The 25,062-nt window shown below is 39.3% G+C and overlaps 1 protein-coding gene across 4 annotated transcripts in view; it reads left to right on the forward strand.

The window, feature by feature from the left end:
* ATG5 (autophagy related 5) overlaps nucleotides 1-24,538 on the forward strand; it is a 111,352-nt gene extending 86,814 nt beyond the window's left edge. For 3 of the 4 annotated variants that reach the window (XM_058660246.1, XM_058660254.1, XM_058660260.1), the window contains 2 exons: nucleotides 9,562-9,679; nucleotides 23,805-24,538. In XM_058660246.1, coding sequence (XP_058516229.1) covers nucleotides 9,562-9,679; nucleotides 23,805-23,941 — 255 coding nt within the window. In that variant the 3' untranslated portion in view covers nucleotides 23,942-24,538. Of the gene's footprint in view, nucleotides 1-9,561; nucleotides 9,680-23,804 lie in introns of those variants that run through there. The other variant, XM_058660268.1, reaches the window with a different exon arrangement.
* The last annotated feature ends 524 nt before the right edge of the window (nucleotides 24,539-25,062 follow it).

Raw genomic sequence — 25,062 nt, forward strand, 5'->3', positions numbered from 1 at the left:
GCCTCATTAGTTCCTAGCCAAGGTTTAGAACCATTTGTCTCCTGTGTAAGACACTTGATTGGCATCAGAAGGATTTTCATTGCTGAGATCAACACAGCTGCTTTTACCCAGACAATTCTTGGGGATTTCTCTGCTTGTAGAAATTAAAAGTTCTTCCTAACTATTTTATGAAAGGATGCCATCAAGACTGAAAACATTCATGTATTCAAAATTTGCCATTTAATTCTCAAGAAGAAAATAATTTGTTAATTACATTATTCTCGCTAAGCAGTTTGGCTTTTTGACGTGCGTCCTGGATGAAAGTAGCAAGGATGATTTCAAAGCTATAATGATACCTAAACAGTGATTCTCTTGGTAGATTTTGACTTCTTCTAGAAGTTACATCTTACTAATAAAAACTTCAGTTCTGGACCCGACACGGTAGCCTTAGTGGCTAAAGTCCTCACCCAACATGAGAGACCTGGGAAGAAGCTCCTGGCGCCTGGCTCCGGATCAGCACAGCTCTGACCATTGCCTAGTGAATCATCGGACGAAAGATCTTCCTTTCTGTCTCTCCTCCTCTCTTGTATATCTGACTTTTCAATAAAAAAAAAAAACTTAAAAAAAAATTCAGTCTGAACTTATAAATGAAGCTTCTTTTGGCTAGGATTCTGACTTTCAAATGCAAAACTTGAAGTTTACTTATTCCATAAATAAAACAGTGTCAAAGTGATGCCATTTGAGAGGTGTCCCATTTTATTCAGTGAAATGACTGTGAGGATACACCTCTCGGCTCTGTGAAAGAAATTGCCTTAACTGTATGACAGAACAGGCATGGCATTGTCTAGACGGAATTATAATGAATCTAATAATTTAAATAAGACAAAACATAGACTTCAAACCAGATGTATGGCTGTAATTCTGATGAGTACTTTCGTTTAATCATAGTCTCGATTGAAACAGTGCAACTTTGGGGATTAAGTGTCCCTGTCTATAATAATGACAGCTTTTCAAATGTTAATTATTATTTTTTAGTCTTGTCAGGAATATTAGAAGTGGACTTCAGACTTTAATAGCATAACTACAGAAAATTCTAATTTTCAAGTGTCCTGTTTTCCTACGTAAGACTAGTGTGATTAAGTGGCATAGATGCCTCTTCCCTGTCCCCTCCCACTTCCTCAACTCCCCAACACAAAAAGCCTGTTGACTGTGAAAGTGTAAAAGCATTTTAAATGGTATCCTTTTTATTTAATGAGGTATTGCAAGTGTGTGTATTCTTAAGCTAATTTTAATATGAGCCGCCTTCTGAAAGCATGTGATACAGAATTTGACATGCATGAGTATTTCTTAAGCCAAATAGGCATGTGACAGTTGCAGCAAAGTTGCGTGTCATTGTTGGTAAAGTCTGGCAGCATATCCTGTGTAAACCCCTGTTTTCTTTTTTTTTGTGCCAAAAATGTTCATTCTAATTAACGCTTAACAGGAAACTGAAAGATGAATGGGAGTTTTTTGTTGTCTGTGTGATTGGTTCTATGGCAAGTAAACACTGTTAGCATTCCTTGTTGTCTTGCAACTATTGTGTAGAACAGGAATGTACACAGCTAATTCCTCACCCCTCTCCCCATCTCATCTCATTTAGCTATTAAAGCAATCATTCAGACAAATGAATTTTCTCTGTTCTTGAGATTGATCAAGAGGGTCCCCAAGGTTTGCCTAATTTGCATTGGTTCCCCAGTCAGCTCTGGAGTGCAGGTCCCGCTGCATTTGACATCCTGATTTCTGTATTTTGTGAACCTTAGTCCACCTTTACTGCCAGGCACCATTATATTCCAGCAGGCATCTGAATACGTTAAAAAATATGTTAGTTATTTCAAGTTGAAAGCCTGATGACCTTAACTCTCCTTTGAAATCCTCTAGGATTTCAGTGTTTTACATTCTATCACTGTTAGCGTAGTTTTCTTTTTACTGGTGTATCTTCTGTTCTTTGAAAATAAAATTATGTAATTGGTATGATTTTATTTATTCCTGCCTTTAACTCTTGCTGTCTAGAAGTGTAGCGTTAAGTTGTGTGCTTAGGTTTTTTCATTTTCTCCTGTAACACTTTGTTTACTACTTATTTACGTATTATTCGTCTCTGTCCCACTGGGATAAGGTGCTTGGTTGTTGAATGAAGGAGGAATGCTGACAGAGTTTATTCTTGCTCTCTGGACAGCAGTCAGAGATACTGGACCTAGCTCTCTATTGTGTCATAATTCTATTCAAGCTACATACCTAGTTTTACTATTACTATTACTTTGCTATAACTGTGTCAAAGTTTTCTTTTTCAAAAAGTTGAAAATAAATCCAGTAGTCTTCATTGCTGTTTGTTCATATCCATACTATTGTAATACCTGTTAATAGAATACTAGCAACTGCATTATCCTCTGCAGTTATGTATTAGGTTGTGTTTTTTATTAAGGATTTACAAGGCGAGTTTTACTGATTTTCAGCATTGTCAGCATTTCGCTGTTAGCTGTGGAAAGTTTTACAAATTGTAAGAATTTTGAGTCAATTGAAAATATACTGATGAGTGATAATTTTAACTTTGGAAAATGTGGTTTGTTAGGAAACCTAGTTTTTCTTAAATTGGATTTATTTACTTATAAGTGAAGTGATTTTTGTTAAAATTAAAAGCAGTCTTTTACCTGTAATCTGTAGCTTTTTGCAATTTAATTCGTTTTCCCAACTCTGCACTGTTTTATTGATTCCACTGCAGGGAAGTTGTGTACATAAAGTATGGAGTTAGCATGCTTACCCTGTTGCCTTTTAAGCTGTTGAGACTGTTTACTTAATACTTTCTTTGACGTTTACAATTTTTTTAAATAGTATTTTTTGAGGTAACATTTTAAATTTTCATTATAGTCAAAGGTATGTTTGGCTTCACTAGATAAAATAGACTGTAGTCAAGCAGGAAAATAGGCACGAGCTGCATACTATAAACTGAGGAAAAGTTGCCGAATTGCATTCATATAAATTTTAAAATAGTCACAAATCATGAAAGCTGGTACACCCAGGCATTTCTTTTTTAAATCTTAGCTCACACAAGTAAGGGAGAACATGCAGTATTTTGTTTCCTATGGCTGGTTTATTTCACTCAGAATGATGGCTTCTGTTTCTAGCCATTTTTCTGCAAATGATAGAATTTGATTCTTTTTATACCTCAATAATATTCCATTGCGGTTAACATCATGTCTTCTGTATCCATTCATCTGATGGTTGAGTTGGTACTTGGGCTACTGTGACGATTGCTGTTCTAGACATGAGGGAATGGATAACTCTTCCATACAATGACTTAATGTCTTTTGGGTGTATGCTCAGTAGTGCAATTGTTGATTCATATGGCAAGTCAGTTTCTTGCTTTTTAAGAATGCTCCACACTGTTTTGCACAGGGGCATTTACATTCCTACCAGTGAGTAGTGAGTGTTTCCCCTTTGCCACCTCCTGCCAGTGTTTATCAGCCTCTGTCTTTCGGAGACTCTCCTTCCCCGGAGGGGTGAGTTGGTAACTCACTGTAGCTTGGGTCTGCATTTCCCTCGTCTCTGATGATATTGAGAATTTTTTTCGTAAATTTGTTAGTCACTAACATCTGTTTTGAAACTGCTTGGTGAGGTTCTTTGCCCATTTCTTGACTGGGTTGATTGTTAGTTGTTGAGCTTTTTGAGTTGCTGATACTATCTGGATGTCAATTCCATGTCACAGAAGAAGCTTCAGATCTCCCTATGTTGTTTGTTTTCTTTGCTGTGCAGATGATTCTGAAGCTGGCGCAATCCCATTGTCTAGTTTCACTTTGTTGCCCGATTACTTCTTGTTTCTTAACACACAGCGCTACTCAAATTTCAGCAAATGTAATCGAATTCCTGATTCATTAATAGAAGTTGATATTTTTCAAATAACTGTAAATCTAACATTTGAAATTCAGAAGACTTGGGCAGGATGCATACACACATGAAGTAGCCACTAATATCAAAATTTGCTGACAACACATGGGAAAATACAACATACATGAGTTCAAAATACCAAATGTAGTTTGTTTCTTCCACACAATCAAGAAGCTTAAAACATCCTTAGCTAAGGCTCACCGGAGTCAATGATGTGTGGCTTCGGTTTAGTGACTGATGTTATTGAGCGCCTGACAGTGGGTTATACTACAGTCCTGTCCTGGCCTTGTTTTAATAAATTGCTCCCCTTCTCATCATTGACTTCTGCCTGCTTTGCCAGTAGGAGACCTCACTCACACCTCCTTCCCTGCCTGCCTTTTAACTGAAGCCATTGCTGAGATTTGCAGCCCAGTGCATCATGCATCTGTTGAGCATCTGTTAAGTTTTACCTTTCTTTCTGGTGTTTCATGTTTTTGATAATTTTTCTTAACTTTTCTTCAGTTCCAGGCAGCAGAATCTCTATTCTCTGATCGGATTCGTCCCCTTTCTTTACAGCCATCGATTGACTCCATAGTCCAGTGCACCAGCATCAGACCCTTGGAGTTATCAATTCTCACTTTGAACAAACCAGACATGACTATTTTACTTTTACATACCCACAATATAAATGAACCAAACAACAAAATTAATACTAATGCTACCATAATAACAGGATTCACTGTTACAATCATCTTTCTTCTAAGACTCACTGCAAAAATACATACTAGTATTCAGTAAAGTCCTATTTAATCTCACTTTTAGTAAGAGCAAATACAGCACTTACTAAGCATTTAGTAAGTACTAGATGTACTATGCGCCTTTGTGGCGCATACAGTTAATATTCTCATTTTACAGATGAAGTAACTAAGTCCCAAGGTTTTAGCACTTCCCTAGATGCACACAGGCATCTAGGTTTTGATCTCTAAGCTGAAGCTTACCAAGCACACCAACTAGGGCTAGCGCTTGTGTCTTTGGAATTTGTTTTTGATACTCTTAAGAATGTATTACTATAGATTATTTGAAATATACAGGGTCAGGGGCCCAGCTGAGCGGTAGCTCAGCTGCTAAAGTCCTCACCTCATACGCTCCAGGATCCCATATGGGCGCCGGTTCTAATCCTGACAGCCCCACTTCCCATCCAGCTCCCTGCTTGTGGCCTGGGAAAGCAGTCGAGGACCACCCAAAGCCTTGGGACCCTGCACTCACGTGGGAGACCCAAAAGAGGCTCCAGGCTCCTGCCTTCAGATTGGCTCAGCTCTGGCTGTTGCAGCTACTTGGGGAGTGAATCATCTCCTCCTCTCTGTGTATCTGACTTTACCAGAAAAAAAAAAAAAGAAAAAAATATATATATACAGGGCCAGCTTTGGAAATGCAGGTTTGTGACTCTAAGATATCATGGGGCATTGAAAGAGTGTAAAGTGGATCTATTGATGTAACTGCTCTGTGTAGTAGCTACTTTGTTTTCAAATCCAGACTACTTAAATGATTTTAATTTAGTGATTTTTAATTCAGATTCATTTTTGATATTTTGAACTGGTAGTAACACTTTGGGTCAATTAGGAATGTTTTATGTATTTTAAAAATCTCAGCTGTTACAAACATTTAGTATTGATTTATTTAAAGACAGAGGGTGAGATCCCATCACCTAGTTCACTTCCTAGATGGGGACTAGGTCATGTCAAAGCCTTCCCACAGAGGTGACAGGGACCCAGTGTTTTAGCTGTCATCAGCTGCCTCCCGAGGTGCACATTGCTAGCAGGCTGGTTCAGCAGCCATGTAGCTGGGATTCAAATTGTCAGTCCCATGTAGAATTCAGCCTTGTCCTATCCTCTACCCCGCTGTTACTCTGAAAGCCTGTGTGTTGCCTGGTTTTCAACTTGTCAGTATTTCTTCTTTTCCACCATAGATATTAGTTAACCTACTTGACAGTATTTGAAATAGACTTTTTCAAGGTGCAGTGCTTCTCTGAGGTAGCAATTGGAAATACTGTAACTAGCCAGCAGTTTACACTATAGCTGTAACATACTGCATTTTTAGGCACTTGTTTTACTGAGTCAACCGTTTAATGTGTAAGATTCATTAAATTCTACAGAATATTTACAGGTTTTGAGTTTTCCACATCTGTTTAATGTATTTGAGATTATTCAAGAGTGTCTCTTTTCCACATGCAATAAAGTTATGATTGCATTGTTGAAAGGTAGTGGAGGACAAATTGGGAGTAGCTAGCATGAAGCACCTTAGTTTAATGTTCTACTAATGTATTTAAGAAATGACAAATGTCAATATTTCAAAAAGCAACAAGGACAGATTCTAAGATGACTTATCAAGTCATGTTATTTCTCATGAAAGAGCAACATTATTTCTTGTAAGTTACTGAAGTAGTTTGCATATTTACAAATATGTGACTACATCGAGTATTAAGCTTCATATTTGTGGCTTTCTGTATATTTTTTTGAAATTCTTGCTGTATTTAAGTCAGGTCACTTTTCAGTACTTGTTAGTATAATTTAGTTTTTGCTGAGCTGTTGCATAAGGTCAGTAAGATCTGTTAATAATATTGGTAATATCTATTGAGAAATTTGCAGGGATTTGCTGTGATTCTCATGAACGGAAAATTCTAGGGAGTCCTGTAATGCATAATCTGCCTGTGGAGGCTTTGATTCTAAAGACAGTTGAGTTCATTTGAGTTAATTTGGGCTGCTAATAACAAAATGCCCTAGAGTGGGTAAAATGACAGTTGTGGAGACTTGGAGGTCCTGGAGTAGGCCCCAGCAGATGCAGTGTTTGATGAGGGCTTGGGGGCTTCGCTGTAATCCCTCCTGTAGTAGAAGAGGATGCTGTGTTCTCACATAGCAAAACGAGGAAAGGGCTTCCAAGCTTTCCAGTACCTCCAAGGCCACCCTCTTTGTGCCACCAAGGTGGAGATTAAGAGTCAGCATGAATTCTGAGGGGGGATGGGAAGGGCTACAAGCATTCAGTAATGGTGACTAACCTCCTGCATTGGTATTTGCCTTAAATTTTTATTTGACTTACTCAGGTGCTGTAGTGCTATTTGTCAGAAGAGCAAGTTTTAAAAAGCAAGAATAGCCACAGCATGCCAATAATAGTGGGCCTTTCTTCCCATGAACAGCAAGTATGTAATTATGAAAGATTGTTGAAGGTTTTACTTTTATAACTGTTCAGATGTGGGAGAGTGGAAAGGAGGAGGAGTACACAAACAATAGGGCATTTCTCCAGAAATGAAGTTAGGATTTCTTTCTTAGTTGGAACTAAAGCTTCCTAGTCTGTTGCATATTGTTTTCAGATAACTTGATTCTATTAAGTAAGCCACTTTACAGTTTTTCCACTAATTAGGTTGTGATTGAACTCTAACTTGTGAAAAATTCTGTTGTGAGATGTAACAGTAGGATGTAATTTTGACTTTTGTCTTAAACGAGGGGTTCAGTCCTGCCCCCCTTTTCCACTGCCCCATGTCGTGTTGTCACATAGGTTTGCTGGATCCTGCCAGGTTCTTATCGGTCATCCTTATTATACCTCTTAACCAAATCATACTGTTTTCCATTAACCTTCAGGGATTAAAAAAAAAACTCACCACGTCACCATCTTTGCTGAGTGCGCCTTAAAACTCTCCTCATGGTCTGAGAATACAAGACCCAGACTGGGTGTGGTTACTTTAAATTTGAGCTATAGCTCCCTATTCATTTCTTCTCTGAGCTCTTAACCTGTAATATTTTCATGTAGTAAGTAACTTGATTGGACATGATATTTTTTGTTTTCACGTGTGTAAAAAAGTATGAGCTTATAAAATTATTTCATAATTGTCACAGATACTCATTTGTTACCAGAGTACCTTTTTTATTTTTACTGTTTATAGTCACTGAACATACAGTGTAAATTTAGAAGAGGTAGTGTACGTATTTACATGTTTATTTTTTCCTATATTAGTGTACATCAGCAAAATCAGATTTTTCAAAACAAATTTGTGGGTTATATCAAAGAAGTTGTCTACCTGGTGATTAAAGATAAACAAAATGCCTTGTCTTTAATGCACACTTACATAGGACTTTACTGTTACTGTAAGTTTTAGTGATTTTTCACTCCACGACTTTGAGAATTTAGCCATCTTGAAGTGATAATTAAGAAAAAGAAAAGGAGAAATGAAGCTATCTTCTTGGATTTTTGTATGTTTACTTTGTGCTTGGTGCACATCCTCATTTATTCCCACAAAAACTTAAGAGGTACAGAATGTCTCAAAATAACGGATAAAAGAAACTGCATGTGAGATCTTGGAGCTCATCGCCAAGAGGTCTCCCCAGACCCTGGCTAATTGCACAGCTGAGGACTCTGTTCTGATGAGGCCTCTATCGCTGTTAAAGTTGTTTAGCAAAATGGAGCGATTTTAATTTGTTTACTTACTTATAAGTTGATAGAGAACTCATACCTGGTGGTTCAGTCCCCAAGTCTCCCCAACAGCTGTAAGTGAGTGGGTCGAGCTGAAACCAGGCCCTTTTTGCCCCCCCAGGAACCTGGAATTCTATGAGTCTCCCACATGAGTGGCAGTAACTGAAGTACTTGAACTATCATCCACTGCTTTCTGGCGAGCAAATTAGACAGGAAGGTAGACATGGGTGCCCAGTGGGGACTTTACCCCAGTCACTCTACGGTGCCAAGCAGCATCCTAAAGAACAAGTGTGAAGGATCTGGTGAGGTAGCCTAGTGGCTAAATCCTAGCCTTGAATGTGCAGGGATCCCATATAGGCACTGATTCATGTCCAGGCTACTCCACTCGCCATCCAACTGCTTGCTTGTGGCCTCGGAAAGCATTAGATGATCCAAAGCCTTGGGACCCTGCACTCGTGTGAGAGAAGCTTCTGGCTCCTAGCTTCGGATCAGCTGGGCCATGGCTGTTGCAGCCATAGTGGACAGAGTGTCTTGCTCTCTTTCTCTTCTCTCTGTAGAGCTGGCTTTCTAATAAAAATAAATCTTAAAAAAAAAAACAGTTGTGACTGTGGGTTAAATTATTGAATTGCTAACAATAAATTATGACGTGATCCCTTGTAATAGTTTTTGGTAGAAGAAATGGCTGCATCTGATGTTAGAAATTTCAAAACTAGTGAATTATAATAAATCATATCCCTCAGTCTAGATTCACTAGTAGTTAACACCCGTCCATATTTGGTGTCTGCACACACATAATCTTTTGGGTTTTTTTTTTTTTTAACCATATGAGAGTAAGTTTTAGACATCATGGCATGTTGTCTCCAGACTCTTTCATTGGTGAATTTTTCAAAATTTCCCTTTCTAGTCTGTATTCAAACCAGATTTGTTTATTGTGGTTTTTTTGTGTTGCTTAAATTTTTGAACTTTTTTTGAGTTGTCCCTGCCAATTGCTTTTAGAATGCTTACTTTCTGGATTTGTGTGATTGCTTCCTGAGGAGTGCAGTTATGTGAATTTATCATGCAAAATAGTTCTTGTTTATGCCACATCTGTGATATGGCATGCTTGATTCTACTATATCAGAAGACACCTCATGGCAACATAAAATTTAAGATCTCATTATTCTGTAATTATCCATATTGAAGACATTATTGCCTGAAATGATTATGGTTTTTTCTTTCCAATAGACAACGACTGAGCGGCCTTTCATTCAGAAGCTGTTTCGCCCTGTGGCTGCAGATGGACAGCTGCATACACTAGGTGACCTCCTCCGGGAAGTGTGTCCTGCTGCAATTGCTTCCGAAGGTAATGCAGTTGTTAGTGTTTTTTTGTTTGTTTGTTTATTTGTTTGGTTGGGTTTTGTTTTTTCTGGCCCTACGTAATTCATTTTTATTTCAAGATTTTTTTTTCTTTACTTTTGACAATCTTTACATAGTTAATTAGGGTACAAAGGTTCAAGGGCTACAGGAAAGTGGGTAAGACTATTCCATATTTTCTTTTTTTTCTGTATCTGGGGTAAAGGGGGAGATAAAGGGAGAAGCCCCACCCAGCCTCCCACCCATCCCAGGTCCCTGATGGGGCATGCCCTGAGGGCACTGCTCAAGTGGGTTTGATAGTTCAACAGTTATGAGTTGCTGCCCATCTCACCATTCCAGGCACGATGAGGTCGCTGCAGAATCCACTGATTGACATAGTTCACCTTAGAGTCTCCGTTAACCAGATTTTCACTGCCAACACTTGGCTGGGGTAGTTCATTGATTTGTTCTGTCCCCTGTTGTGGTGCCAGGTATGCTCTGCAGGTTCCGATATACTGCCATATCCTTCATGTGCACCTGGTCATGCTGTCCACTGCTCCGTTTGAGCCTCTGAGGAGGCTCGGCTCTGACACTTGTACTCCATGGCAGACCACGGAACCTGTACTTCTCTTCATGGTTGCAGTTCTGAGTCCGGCAGTTCAATTGGGGGGCTACCCAAAGAACATCTGTCTGAGGTGATCCCAGACCTGATTCTTGTGGGTGCTTGCCAGTACGGGTCTGGCACAGTCCATCACCCCAATCAGGTGGTGGTTGCAATTGCTGAGTCAGTTCTGTTTCCAGCCCTGTCTTCCACGTGCACCATGGTTGTTGCAGTCCAGCCTGATTCTACCCACCGCACACTTGGCCCTCACACAAAGCAGTGGGAGCTCCAGCCTGGTTGGAGTGACCCACAATAGCCCTCACCAGGCCCACCCCCTGCCCTGGTTCCGATGCTTGCCAGTATATACAGCAGACTACTCCAGTCTGTCCCATATCCCATTCAGCTCTCATACATATCAGTAAGCATTGAAGCCTAGTTCAACCCAACCAGCTCCACTATCCAGCCCACATACATGCTGGTGGGTGTGTTCTGTGCAACCACCCCTGCCCCAGTCCTGGTTTTCATGCTCTGCAATGGGAGTGATAACCCAAGAGGGAGGTACCCACTATTTCCCTCCTAGGCCCTGATCATGCACTTTCTGGATGGTTCTGCAGTTTAACTTGACAGATTAGCCACTGGTGCCAGCATCTGCTATCTGATGCTGCGGCAAAGCCCCACCAACCCTCACCCACTCTGATTTATGTTTGCACCAGTAGGTACAGTCAACCCAGCCTGGCTCTTCCCTGATCTGACTCAAATGAAACCCACAGGTATTGTAGCCCTGCCTGGTCTGATCTGCCTCCATCCCAACTCATGCATTTATAAGTTACATCAAATCAGGTATTTTGGAAAGATCTTTCATGATTTTGTAGGGGAAAAAATGTTGACATAGAAAGAAATCCGTTCTCATAATTCCTTATCTCACAGATACCACCACCCAACCCCCTCACCCGCCCTGCTTACTCATGTTTGCTTGCTCACTCTCTCTTACACATACACACACACTTGAATCAAATGATTGATATCTGTTTTGGGGGGCAATATTTGCGTATAAATAATGGCATCTTCAGAATTAATGGTCCCTAATTCTGAAAAATTCATAGCCTGAAGGAAATTTTATGCCTTATTTTCAGTGATCATGGATTTTGGTAGTGAGCTGTCACTTGCGATGTGTTGTTGAATTTTTAATTTCCCACTTGTTCACCCTCAGAAGTTTCTGGTTTGGGAACTGTTCAGATATTTGGATCAAGGTTACTCAACCTTATAGCAGTAGGTAACTACTGCATCATAAGGTTCATCTCAGTGTCACAGTGTTGTGTTTGTTATTGCATAGAAAGCTACTTATTACATATGGGAAAACATGTAAAAACTACTGTAAATCCTAGATCAGAAGAGTTGAAAGGCATTAGTAAATAAGGAGTTAGTAGTTCAGTAGATATTGCTGCTTTTCTTATGGCCATATTCTAAATTAGGGAAAGAGAATTATTTGCTTGATTTATAATTATACACACACACACACACATATATATAACTATACATTAAAAAGCCTGTAGAATATAAGAAACTAATTTGTCTAAGAAATAGTTCAGACTTGGGAGGAATGTTAATTATCCCACCTAAATGACTAAAATATCTTGGAGCCTGCAATATGTATCATTGGTTCTGTGACTAAATGGTTTTTCTTAGTCTGATGTACTTGTCTGCATTTGCATTGTGTGTGCTTCTGCCATGTTTATAGTGAGCAGAACTCTTAGAAAGGAAAGAGAAGGGCTTCTAATATACCATCAGACCCAGCACTAGAAGCAGCTGGAGGAACAGAATGCTGGCAAGTGCCCCGAATCACAGTAGTCCAACATTTGTTGAAAGAGTTTATAAATAGGCCCTTGATACTACTGGACTGCAAGGTTTCTGATGATGTCTTACTTCTTCTCCTCTCTGTCGCTAGGGCCAGTGATTCTGAATGTTCCTATAATTGCATTTTTTCCTTTGTATCGTTATTGTGAAGCGTATTACTTATGATCATTAAATTATAGAGTAATTATCATAAAGTTGCCTATGATTTTGTCCTCAAACCCCACTCCAACTTTATTGCTATATAATTTAGTTTCCAGCTAAAACTTTTTTTTTGACAATTCAGCAATTTTTAATAAACTTTTTGAGTTGTGCAGCCATCACCACAGTTTGGTTTTGGTGTTATTTCTCTCACCTCGATATTCTGTCCTTGCCTCCATTCATAGAACACTTAGCTACTTTTGTCTCTGCAATTTGCCCCTTTATTAGGCTGTTTCACAGAAACAGATTCATATATCTTGCAACTTGGGTTTTTTGCTTTTTGTTTTTTGGTTTTTTTTGTATTCATTCAGGCCAGCAATGTGACAGCAGTTTCACCGGCACATGTTGCTCGTTTTTTTCAGTACAGCCACCATGGTGGTTGAATAGTTGCATATCGAGTTAGCATTAATTTGCATTCCTCTGATGACTCATGGTGTTGAGCACGTTTTCATATACTGATTATTAATTTCTAGGTATCTGATGAAATGTCTGCTCACACCCTTTTCTGGTAATTTTTTTAACGGTTTGCTATTACTATGTTTGGGGCATTATTTATGCTTGTGTATACTGAATATAAGTTCTTTTACCAGATAAATGAATCGTCGGTGTTTTCTCCTGCTCCATGACTTGTCCTTTCATCTTCTTTTGAAGAAATAGTAATATAAGTTCTATCTTCTAGGCTTTATATGGATTGTGCTCAGTTAACCAATTTAGAAGAATTTCTCATCGTCCAGCACACTGACATAATTCCAAAATAAAGATGCGTGTAAGGGAACGCAGTAGCAGCACTGTCTCCCGCTGCCAGCAGAGTTCTCTTCCCTGGAGAACAGCAGTGCTGCCATTTCCCTCTGCGTCTGAACTTATTTATTCATATTTAAATTCAGGTTTACAGAAGGCAACTTTCATGGATTTAGAAGTAATCTTTACTGTTCTAGTTCATTTTTCCATGTTGCAACATTGTTGTTTTTATCTGTTAAATTTCTATTTGTAATATTTTTCAAGGTTGCAGTAGAGACCAGGGTTGTCCTTAGAAGTACAAGAGGTAGCTAATTTCCATTGCTGCCCTAAGTTGGGCTGCAGCTCTGTCCTCCCCATTGATTTTTTAATTACTTGTGCTCTGATCTGATTTTTTTCTTTTTCTTATTACTCTGTACTATTTTGAAGAACATTGAAGGGTTTTTTTTTTATCAAGTATAAGAGAAATGAATGACATAGCACTTTTTCCCCTTGTCTTTTGACAGTGTACTTTCCCCCAAAAAAGTGTTATTTTAAATTTACTTTTTTAAGATACTGTCTTATGATCTGGCCTCGGTCTTGGTTTGGCCCAGACTTGGCTATTGAGCCATTTATAGCATGAATCAGCAAGTGGAAGATTTTTTTCTCTCTGTCTGCACATGCACACATATGTGTGTGCATGTCCTCTGTCACTCTTGAATTCCAAATAATGAATAAATAATAAATTATAAATCTTGAAACAAAAAAGGGGAACAGGATACATCTACTTGCTCCGTGTGTCATTCTACAGCCAGATCACAGCAATGCACTGAAAATTAACATGAGCCTTCCTAAAAATTCTCCAGGTTATTAATTCTTTTAAGGATTCTTGTTCTCTCCTACGTTTGTAGCCTGTCCTTTCCTGGAAAATCCACAGTGTGGCTTCTCTTGAGTTTTTTGAAGAGAGGGACAGTGAGGTGGCCACTCACAACTTTAATCCACTAAGCTGCCTGCCTCCTAGTCAATTTCAAATGCTGTAAGTGAGTATATTTGTGCAACAGACTGCTTTCCACCAGAACTGTCACATACTTACTGTGAGGGACACATACCTCATTGAAATGACATAGTTATTTGATATTGCCTTTGATACCAGGAGGAGGCCATACCTCCATTGCCAGTATTTTTGGTTTTAGAATGCTTTTATCTTGGTGCCTCTTTCTTGGAAGGAAGGCTTCATAGTTGGAAAATAACCACCATTTGAAAGTCCATAGAGTATCTGATGCATCGAGTGTCAGTCCGTTTCAGTAAAGGCCTGTTTACTGTACAGATCAGTACACCTGTATTATTCGCAGAGGTAAAACATTTTGACACACCTGCACTCAACTTAAGTTGAAAGCGAAAGACTTTAAGATTGGGCGGTTGTGGATAAGACTTGGTTGTCATCATATAAAAAGAGAAAGTACATCATAAAAGTTATGTGGCACCATTGTCTCCTGCTCCCCACCGTGAGTGATTCAGACTTCAAGGAATTCTCTCCTATTTCATCATAAGAAGATAGAATGTACTAATATTTATGAAGATGTGCTTTCAGTCATTGTTCTCCCGAATAATTACTGATGAGCTGCTTTATGTGCTGCTTGTTTTTGTTTTTAAGTGGCTAGGGGTGTTAGCTAAGCCAGAGGGAACAGGAAATAAGCAAAGGTGAGCTCAGGTAAATTGTTTTGTGGTTTCAGCTGTAGTTCAAGTGACTCAGAGAGCTAAGCTTGTGTACCAGACCTGGAGTGAAATGCCTCTCTGTGAGCTCATTAAAAACGGCCTACACAAAAATACCAACAACAAAGATGTAAAATTCTTTTTGCTTTGGATAATATAAAACATTTGCAAGCATTGCCCAAGTCTTTTTCATCTCTCAGTCCTCTAATGTAAAAACCTGGGCTTATGAGAATAAAACTGGTGATTTTCATCTTTAGAAGTGTGTTTTCAGGTTCCATTGAACCCCCTCTGTTAGAATTGAGCTATTTATACACTGAGTTCACCTTTGATACTGTGCAGAAGGAGCACATATGCAAGAAAAGGCTTGTATTCCATGGCAAATGAGTAAAAGTTTCACTGCTTTTCCACCAGCAGCAAATAGCAACCCTGGAGCCAGTTGGCATTTCCCCATTCCACTTCTACCTGCTTCCGGAGAATTTATCTACTCCTTTGCACTGTTCCCAACTACCACTTAACTTTTGGTTTCCATTTTATTTCTCATTTCCTTTGCATTAAACTGTCCTTGGGGAGATTTAATCCTTGCTCTCAAGAAATATATGCTCCAGTAGGAGTGGGCAAAAGGTGCAGTTATAATATGTACTGGAGGTGAGATAGTTGAGGAATTGTTGCCTTTTCCATCCCGGAGAAAAGGATGAAGACTAAACTAAGTTTAAATCGAAAGAGCATGGAAATTAGACTGATGAAAGGAAAGATCAGACTACATGATGAACTAACAGACTGAGCTTGATTTCATATTTGCTTGGTCAGTGCCTTGAAAGATGTTTTTAACAAGTCAGTATCGAGAAGTCAGAATACACCATTTAGGTAGTCCAACTGGAGGTTATATTCCATGCCATTGATTTCTTTTTTTAACTTTTATTTTTCATGATAAAGTTCAGGGATTTCCCCTTCTATCTCTTCCAAGCCCCCACTCTCCATTTTGCCCTGTGTTATTATAATTATCCTTCAGAAACAGTCACAAGTCCACCATTCTGCTGTTTGTGTCATGGCATCGTAAATATAGACAATGGTAGAAAGTTCAGTACAGACACCATTGATTTGTTATATATTTTTTTAAATTAACTCCCAGTGGTGGGCATTTTATATAGCATCAGAGTGCCAGAGTTTGATTTCCAACTCTAGGTCTCAATTCCAGCATCCATGGGCAGCTGCATTGGTGGCTCATGTGACTGGGTCCTCTCACCATTTGAGAGACTTGGAAGGAGTTCCTGGTTATTTGCTCTGGCTGTGGCAATTATACTGTTTGGAAAGTGAACCTGTAGTTGAGAGCACTGTGTCTATCTTAAATGTTTCTCAAATGAATTTTTAAACAAAAAATGTTTTTAAAGAGATGAACTACTAGACAAGGGTAGAAATTGCAGAAGTGTCTCCACCATGACCACATCTGCAGGTGGGTTGATTGCAGCTGCATACTAACAATATTTTAAAATTCTGTAAGGCAAGAAATCCAAAGCAGATAACAGCAGGTTGATGCTGCTAGGACAAGGTGGTTAATAGCAAGTGGTACATTGACTGTGTATCAGCTATTAGTATGTAAAGCTGGATAGAAGATCTATCTGCAGAGATACCGTAAGCCTGACAGTTAGGACTGGTCACTAGGCTTAGTGGGCAATCCAGTACCAAGCCTCATCCTGGCATTCGCTACTCTTCACTGTTCTCTGTTTCTCACTAAATAGCTATGTCGTGGAAGGAATAGATATTTTTGTCACTCATGTCAAGAATGAGGGAAGTTCTTCAATTGTGCCCCTTCTGGTTATATTTAAATAATCTGTCAGGCTCAGTTCGAGCTTGCTGTAATTGTATTTTCTTTTCTTAAATGTCTCATTACCAATTTCTAGGTTTAAGTAAATCTAATTCTTTGCCTTGATTGTTTTATTCTCTCTCCATTCTCTACTTTGTCTTGATTCATGGGTGACATTGACAGATCTTGAGAATACAGCAGCTCTTAATGTAGACATGCATTGTTACATGCACCTTTTTGACATCAGAGACATAGTACTGATTACTTCCATTCTCCATTTATACAGATTAGGAGATTACCTTATAGGAGAGTCCTCTGATTTCTTCTCATTAGACATTGTTTTCCTAAGTCTCTGGAAGTTAAATGAATTAATGCTTGGAAAGCAGACAGTGTACTACTGATGATTTCATCTTTAGCACTAGACTACAAAATTTTATTACAAAAAAATGTGTAGACAATTGAAAGTAATTATCTAATTCATTAATACAAGTTCTGTGAAACTTCACCTGACCTTGCATGGGCAATAAAGTCATTGTTTATATTTTAAGTAAATCAAGTTTGAATTGTTTTGTAATTCATATTTGGTAAATATTAATGGGCCTGATCATTACCTGGGTAGAATTACTGGATCTTTTCATAAAAGCAGATAAAAACATTTGAATCTATGTTCTTAAAACTTTTACTCATTTTTAGCCTTATACTTTTAGTGATTTTGTAGAGATGATTGTGTGATCAATTCACATAATCTTTTCATTATTGTAATTATTTGGGGTTTATTATTTTTACTTTTTGGGTTCTTTCCTCCTTACTAAGAAATAAAAAATGGTAGACAAAAGTCATTGAAAAAATTAGTATGGACATGTTTTGAAATTATGTTGTATTTTAAAATCTAAGTTTCATAATTTGGGATTTGAGGGCATAAATAATAAGATACAGAATATAAAATTTATATATGAGGAAAGATATATATACACACATATATTTATGTGTATATGTTGTATGTATGTGTATATGTATATTAGCTGGGATATATGTTCATTAAGACCTGTAACACTAAGTGAATATAGATCCGGAAGAAGTTAATGTATTTTTAAATGCATTTGTTTTTCCCTGATAAACAGCACTCCCCTTCTGTTTGTGATCATAAGATAAAAGCGCTGTAAGCTTGTATATGTTCATTTTTACTGCTACATCATGTTGTGTGCTCTTAAGATTGAAATCTCATTCCCCAGGAAGCATTTCTGTCTAAGATTAATTGCCCTTTTAAAATCAGCGTTTGATGTATTCCTTTGGCTCTACCCTGGTTTGGTTTAACCCCCTTTGACCTGACCTCAGTGACTATTACTGAGCGGCTGAGTCAGAATCCCTCAGCGTGATGCATGCACTTCAGATCTCAGCCTGCGCTTTTTCATGTCAGTGCATTCAATTAGTTGGCATTTTACTAATGAACGTATCAGAGGTTAAAGAGTTTGTCAGACAGAACCAAATTGTTCAGATTAGTGATAATCAAAAAAGTTCATCTCTTTATTTACAACTTTTCCAGAAGAATCGAGTATTTTTCAGAAGTAAATCAAGTTGTTTTCTGCTGCATCATAGAACATAAAAGTGAAGCCACATACTAAGCACAATAGTTAGGCCATTGATCTTAAATTTCTGTTATGTCACATTTATAAGTATGAACTTTGTAAGTTTTTCTCATTAAAACATATGTGGTGGATGCACTTGGCTCAACACTTAAGGCGCTCCTTGGGATACCTGCATCTCATAGTGGAGTGCCTGGGTTCAGTCAGGGCCCCACCTCTACTTCCGGGTTCCTGCTACATGGGTCAGGGAGCCAAACAGAATTCCTGCGCCTGCCTTCCTGCTGGCCTAGCCTTAACTGTTGCAGGCTTTTTTGAAGTAGGCAGGCAGGTGAAAGATCTGGACAGGTAAAATGACTATGTACTATAGAATACTTATATTTGATCCTCAGCTGTTTTGTGCTAATGTGTGGCACAAGAGACTAAGTGCTTAGGCTGTCTTCCTCTGTATTCCCAGAAGTGTAACTAGGAAACTGCATCAGAAGCAGATTGGCCAAGTTTCAAATTGGCATTCCAATATGGGATGCTGCCATGGCAAGCCAGCAGCTTAATTTACTTAGCCATAGACCACGAGAAAATAGGGCTTATTTGATTTGTAGACGATGTGGTCTATTTAATGTATAGATAAGCACACAATGCAGTTAATCCAGATAATGTCATTTTATTTGCATAATCATTGAGCACAGGATTTTATTACTGTCTTAAATTTTAAAAAAAGTTCATAGAAGACACATACCATGTAGCATAAAACTAAGACTGAACAAACTTCTTAAAACCTTTGTCTGCCGATCACATAATTGAATGTGGTTTTTGCATATAATTAATCTATCCAGTACTTAAGGAGTTAGTTTATTCCTTTAACTTCATATGAATAAAGAGCATTACTGTGACTCTTTATGTACTAAAACGTGATACTTTTTTAAAAAAACTGGTTTTCTGTGCTTTGTCTTTATGCTTAAGGTCTCATTTTGTTTGTGAAATAGATAATGTTTACTTCAATAAATAGTTACTGCCTCAGTCACATTCCCCTCCCATCAGTGAGCAGGGACTTCTCTTACAAAGGGCCAGTGACTCAATGGTTAGTTTCCTCTTCGTACGAGTCACTGAAGATGTAAAAACCAAGTCTTATTTTTTAGGCTCTACAAAAACAGACTGATGGCAGGTTTGGTGTGTGGCCATAGTTTGCCCATGCTTGCTTTCATCTTAAAATGTTTATAATGGGGAGTGCATCTTCCTGCAGAGGAGGCGCAATTCCATACCTTATATTAGCACCAGTTGTTTATATTGAAAGGCATTAGCATCTTTATAAAATATGATTGTAGTATATCATGATCTCTCTTTTCTTTGGCAGTTGAATCAGATCATCTGAGGCAAATCCTGTAAGACTTCTGAGAGAGCACTTTGTGTATTCTAGTTCAGATAATTCTCATGACATTGTTGTTTTTTAACTAACAACTCTTGGATTTGAAGTTGTTCATTACGTGGTGTAGTAGGTAATTTCAGCTCTCTTCCTTGGGCTGGTAAATTGACTTTTGCAGGACCTCTAGTGATCCCATAGCCATGCATATTTCTTAATCACAGTGACTGAAGGGTAGTCCCTTTCAGGAGGCAGCAGCAGCTGAACCAGAAAAGAACACAGCCGAAGGAGAACTGGGTTCAGGTTAATGAGAGAGAAGACTTGAGCTTCTTTGTGTTACAGCAGGGTTCTTTGTGGCAGGAGGAGCAATGTACTAGAGCCCGGGGGAGTGAAGCTGTCTCACTCAGCCTGCACTTTTGGTGATGTCATCATGTATGTCACAGAGGAGCTCACCAGTGTTGGTCTTTTATTCTTTGATTGACGTCATTATAATAGATGCTGAGCTGTATTAATCAAATCTCTGTTTTTCACTCAATCTCCTCTTAGAATATACAGGAAGTGTTAACTCTGTACTATTCATTGGGGCTGAAATGCCACTGAGTTCAACCAGCAAGAAGAGTAGTCATTCACATCATGTCTGTGATATATTAAAATTATCTTGGGGTCTGTGACCCTACTGACAGGTGGCTCCCTGAACAGAGCTCTTCACTGGAGGCATTCAGGCACTGCAGGAGGCTTCAATGTTTTTTTGCTTGACTCTCCTGCTTGTGAAGAAAAATCTTTTCCTCCTTCTCTTTCAGCCACATGGCAGTGCAGCAAAAAGACCCACAGTTGGTGCCAGCACCTGCCTCACTTCTTGGAGAGACAATTTTTGGTTCTTTAGCCATTATCCAGCCTCAGATATCCAGTTATATAGCATTACAAATGGACCAAGAAATATTTTCTCCAAAAAAAAAAAGTAACCTGTATGAAAGATGTCAAAGAACCTGTGTGTCTGATGACAGTCTGAAAGCTTCAGACTAACTCTAAAATCCCAAGTTGGGCCACACAGGGATTATTGTTTCTTCTGCTTCATTTGCTCGGCAGTGGCCTGTTTCTCATCTCAGGCATCACATTCTAGATCCCCATTTTAACACAAAAATACAAATTTACCAAGAGCTTGATTTACTTAAAACAGTGTCATTGAATGTTCCCTTTTGCTAGTCCTGATAATGCTGTGGTGCCCACTGATTCTTGATATTTACTAAGTTACCTCATGGCTTATCTGGAAACTTTTTAAATATTGTTTTTGTTTGAATAACCAAAGCAATCTTACTGGTAGAGCTTGTCCATATTGTGTGACTTGCTATCAGAAGCTGTCCTCTATCAACAGCATAGCTACCCATGCTGCAATAGCATTTCTTCACTTATTGCTGTGTGACAGGCACCATGCTGAGACACAGGGGAACCATGGTGAATAGGAGAGAAACTGCAGTTATTAATTCAAGAAACTTCCGTCCCAATCTAAGACTCCTTACAATTGTATTATTGTAGGGAATTGGGAAACAAACAAAAAATAGATAAATACAGGTGAAATAATTAGGTAAATATTGGCAGCAATAAAATAATAAGCCTAACACTGCAAACCATTCTCCTGAGGGGTGTATCAATCCTAGATCATCTTTCCCACTTGTGGATTAAGTTAGTGACACTTTTAAAGTGTCCCCAACTTCTAAGCCTGACAATCAGTGTTGCGTATTCAGGGCTCTACTAACATCATTTATGAGATTTTTTTTTCAAAGCATCTAAGTAGTACTCATGTTCTCCAACTTCTGTTGCACAACTCATAAACCCTGGCAAGCCTGTGGTTAGAGCAGGGGCCGTGGCTTGCTTTCAGGAGCTCTGTGTCAGGGCGTTGTCTTCCCTACACTGAATTGGGGAGCGGTATTTGGGTGTGAGTCGTAAGTGATTTCTTAGGTTTCATCCAAAGGTGACTCTGTCTTAAGGAAAAACTTCACAGATGAAATTTTCTATTGATACACTTTCATTTTTGACTCAGTACTAAGTAGGAGGGAGATTCTGAGAATATAAAAGTTATTTCAAAGAAATATATAGGAATATGAGGAGAACTACAGTGGAAATATTTTCAAGTATTCGAAGAAAAGTTTAATACAGCAAAATGCTGGTAATCAAGAATTTAACAAAGGATGAATCATTCCAGGTAGCTGAGGATTTAATTATTTGAATATGGAACATTTGAAAAAAAGCATCCCAAAATTTAAAACCATGCCTTCTACAGTATTCTGTTTGTAGATTGCTTTTTTTTTTTTTATTCACGTCACTCATGCCGTTACTATGAAAAGAAGTCAGTGTATTAACCCTGTGGTCACAACTGTGTTAAAAAGTATAGGGACAGGGCCTGGCTTAGTGGTTAATATGCAGCTGGGGGTGTCCAGGTCCCTCATTCCTGAGGGCCTGCTTTCAAGTCTCAGCTGTGCTCTAGCCCGGCTGCCTGTGAACACACACCCTGCAAGGAAGCAGGGGAGGGATCCCGTGGTTGGGTCCTGTTGGCCTGGTGCAGCCCTGTGCGCATTTGAGAGCATGAACCAGCAAATCAAAAATCAGCCTCTCTTTGTCTCTGTCCCTCTTAGGTCTCTGTGCCTATCAGATACATAAAAATGAGTAAAGGCTGGCAGAAAGCTCAAGCAACAAAAACATCTTTCGGGTTATTAATATTAGCTGATATTACAAGATCTGTTTCCAAATTGCTTTGAACCACGACACAGTGATTAGGGGTTTGTTTGGCACATTTTTTTTTGGTGTGTGTGTGTCAGATTTTTGCTTCGGCATTCTTTTATCACGGCTAGTGTTTTTCCATCCTCTTTTCTGTCATCTCCCCCAGATTGTACTGCCTCTCACTAGGAAATCTGAATATTTCTTGAGGGTTTCTAGTTTCACTTTCATCACCCTACATTGTTAGTTTGGTTTACCCAGACCTTAGAGCACTAGAGATTCTAAAGTGGGGTGTTTCCCACTGCTAGATTCCATGATTTCTCTGTTCCCTGTGTTCTTCTGCCTGCAGGAAGCTGAGAGGATTGCACATTGTTGTATGTCCCAGGGACATAAAAAATAAAGAATTCTGTTGATTCTTGCTAGTTACTTATTTTACAGAATTTGATTTTGCTTTATTTCCCTATGATAATCAAGAGTGTTTTTGTTAAAGCTTGTTGTGCATCTTGTCAAAACCATGAAAAGGACAAAATTAGTCCTTAATTTGTAATGAAGTTTGAATTTTAAAACAACATGATTCAGCCCGGCGGCGTGGCCTAGCGGCTGAAGTCCTCGCCTTGAACGCCCCGGGATCCCATATGGGCGCCGGTTCTAATCCCGGCAGCTCCACTTCCCATCCAGCTCCCTGCTTGTGGCCTGGGAAAGCAGTCGAGGACGGCCCAAAGTTTTGGGACCCTGCACCCGCGTGGGAGACCCGGAAGAGGTTCCTGGTTCCCGGCATCGGATCAGCGTGCACCGGCCCGTTGCGGCTCACTTGGGGAGTGAAACATCTGATGGAAGATCTTCCTCTCTGTCTCTCCTCCTCTCTGTATATCTGACTTTCCAATAATAATAAAATCTTTCTAAAAAAAAAACAAACATGATTCACAACACCCTTTTTTTTTTTAACTTAAGGTGTTGGGTCTTGGCAAAAATCAGGTTTCATGATTGTGAACCAGGATCCATTGGGACTGTTAGTTCTGTCTGATTTTAACTGCTATTTTAAAGGGGGGGAGGTCTCTGAAGCTTCTTGAATACAAAAATATAGCTGGAGGTGTCATTATAATCAACCACAGCTCTCATGTATTTAAAAATCTTCTCAAATCTTGATCTGTCTCTTAGTGGTTTGTAGTCAAATTTTCCTGTGTACTTTCAAGACACATTAGCTTGCTTCATACACTTGTCAATTTCTGGTAGCCATATTTTAAAGTATTTAGTGTGTAACTAAATTAAGTTTTGGTCAGTGGATATGATGGGCTGTTTTCTCCACTGTAAGTTTCATTAACGTCAATCTTAGGCAAGCACAGTAATTAAGAAAGAGTGAATACTTTCACATGTAACAACAGCATTTTTTTTATCAGAGTTCCTATAACCTGGCCCTCAGGTTTCTGTTTGGGGTGATACATTTGCAGCATTTAGACTTTCTCCATGTCCATGTTTCCTGTGTCAGGGATGGCACCAACTTGCAAGTCCATTTAATACACTTAACCTCAAAAGACCAACAGATTGTGTCTTTTTCTCTATTTATCTTGGCCCTTATTAATTATTGCTGGTTTTCTCTTGGACTAGATGGGGGAAAAAAGAATCAAGTGATGATTCATGGAATTGAGCCAATGTTGGAAACTCCTCTCCAGTGGCTGAGTGAGCACCTGAGCTACCCGGATAACTTTCTTCATATTAGTATCATCCCTCAGCCGACAGATTGAAGGATCAGCTGTTTGCCAGAACGGAATCATCCGAAGCTGACCGGGAGCGTGTCACCCCTGAGCTTCAGACAGCTCAGTGGAGGCACCCTGACCGGAATACTTGGCTGCTGCGAGCCAAACAGGAAAAAGATTCCCTGCGAGATAAGGCACAGGGCCGAGCTGTCTGTGCATCACCACTGCTTTCCTCCACTGCCGTCATGAAACCTCAGCTGCAACAGGACCACTGCAGGCCTTCTGTGTTCTGAAACCTTTGGCCTGGGAAGAAAGTGGAAATGTGTGCCACTTGGTGTGTATTTCTGATGAAGCAGTAAACAGGGTATTTCCTAAGGTGGCCATGGTTGAACTTTAGCTCCAGAGAGTGGAAACATTTGGTTCAATTTTCAAGAGAATTAGACTTAAGAAAGTAAAAGAGAAATTCTATTGTCAATAACTTGCAGTAATTTTTTGTAAAAGATCGAATTACAGTAAACCCGTTTTTCCTTAATGAAAATTTCCTATGTTTACAGTCTGTCAATTGGTATGCAAACAATCTTGTAACTTTGATAATGAACAGTGAGAGATTTTTAAATAAAGCCTCTAAATATGTTTTGTCATTTACTACCATAGGATTCTGTCACTTTTCAGCTGCTCTCTGACTCACGCACAGCAGATCACTCTTTACTTCTCTGTGTTACCATGTTCCCAAGTCCGTCAGTGCAGGCTGGATCCCAGGCACAGAACGTGTCCCAGGAGCTGTCACACAGCTTCCTGCTGCCAACTGTAAAATCTGTGTCTTGACATGGTGGCAGTGTAAGCAGTGTAATTGTCTCTCCGTGCTGTGTTACTGCTGTAAATGTGTCAAGTCATGTCATGCTGAGCATCTGCCGAAGGCGATTTTGCAGTATGGAGGGAAACCCCATTGCTTTCCAAACCTGTGTCTTCAGTGGCTCCAGGTCTCGTGTCACTGTGGTCCCCTGGCAGCCAGGCTTGAACACAGAGTCTCTGCCTCCCGACCAGTGTCACCAAAACTAGCCAGGACTCACTAGCACTCTGACCCCAAGGAAGGGGGGTCTGCTGCATTTTGCTCTACCTGAGCGGCTACAATCCTGCTGACCAAACCCACCTGTGCGTCTGCTGTGGTT

The sequence above is a fragment of the Ochotona princeps genome, chromosome 1 (genome assembly GCF_030435755.1).
Source record: "Ochotona princeps isolate mOchPri1 chromosome 1, mOchPri1.hap1, whole genome shotgun sequence".
Classification (NCBI taxonomy): domain Eukaryota; kingdom Metazoa; phylum Chordata; class Mammalia; order Lagomorpha; family Ochotonidae; genus Ochotona; species Ochotona princeps.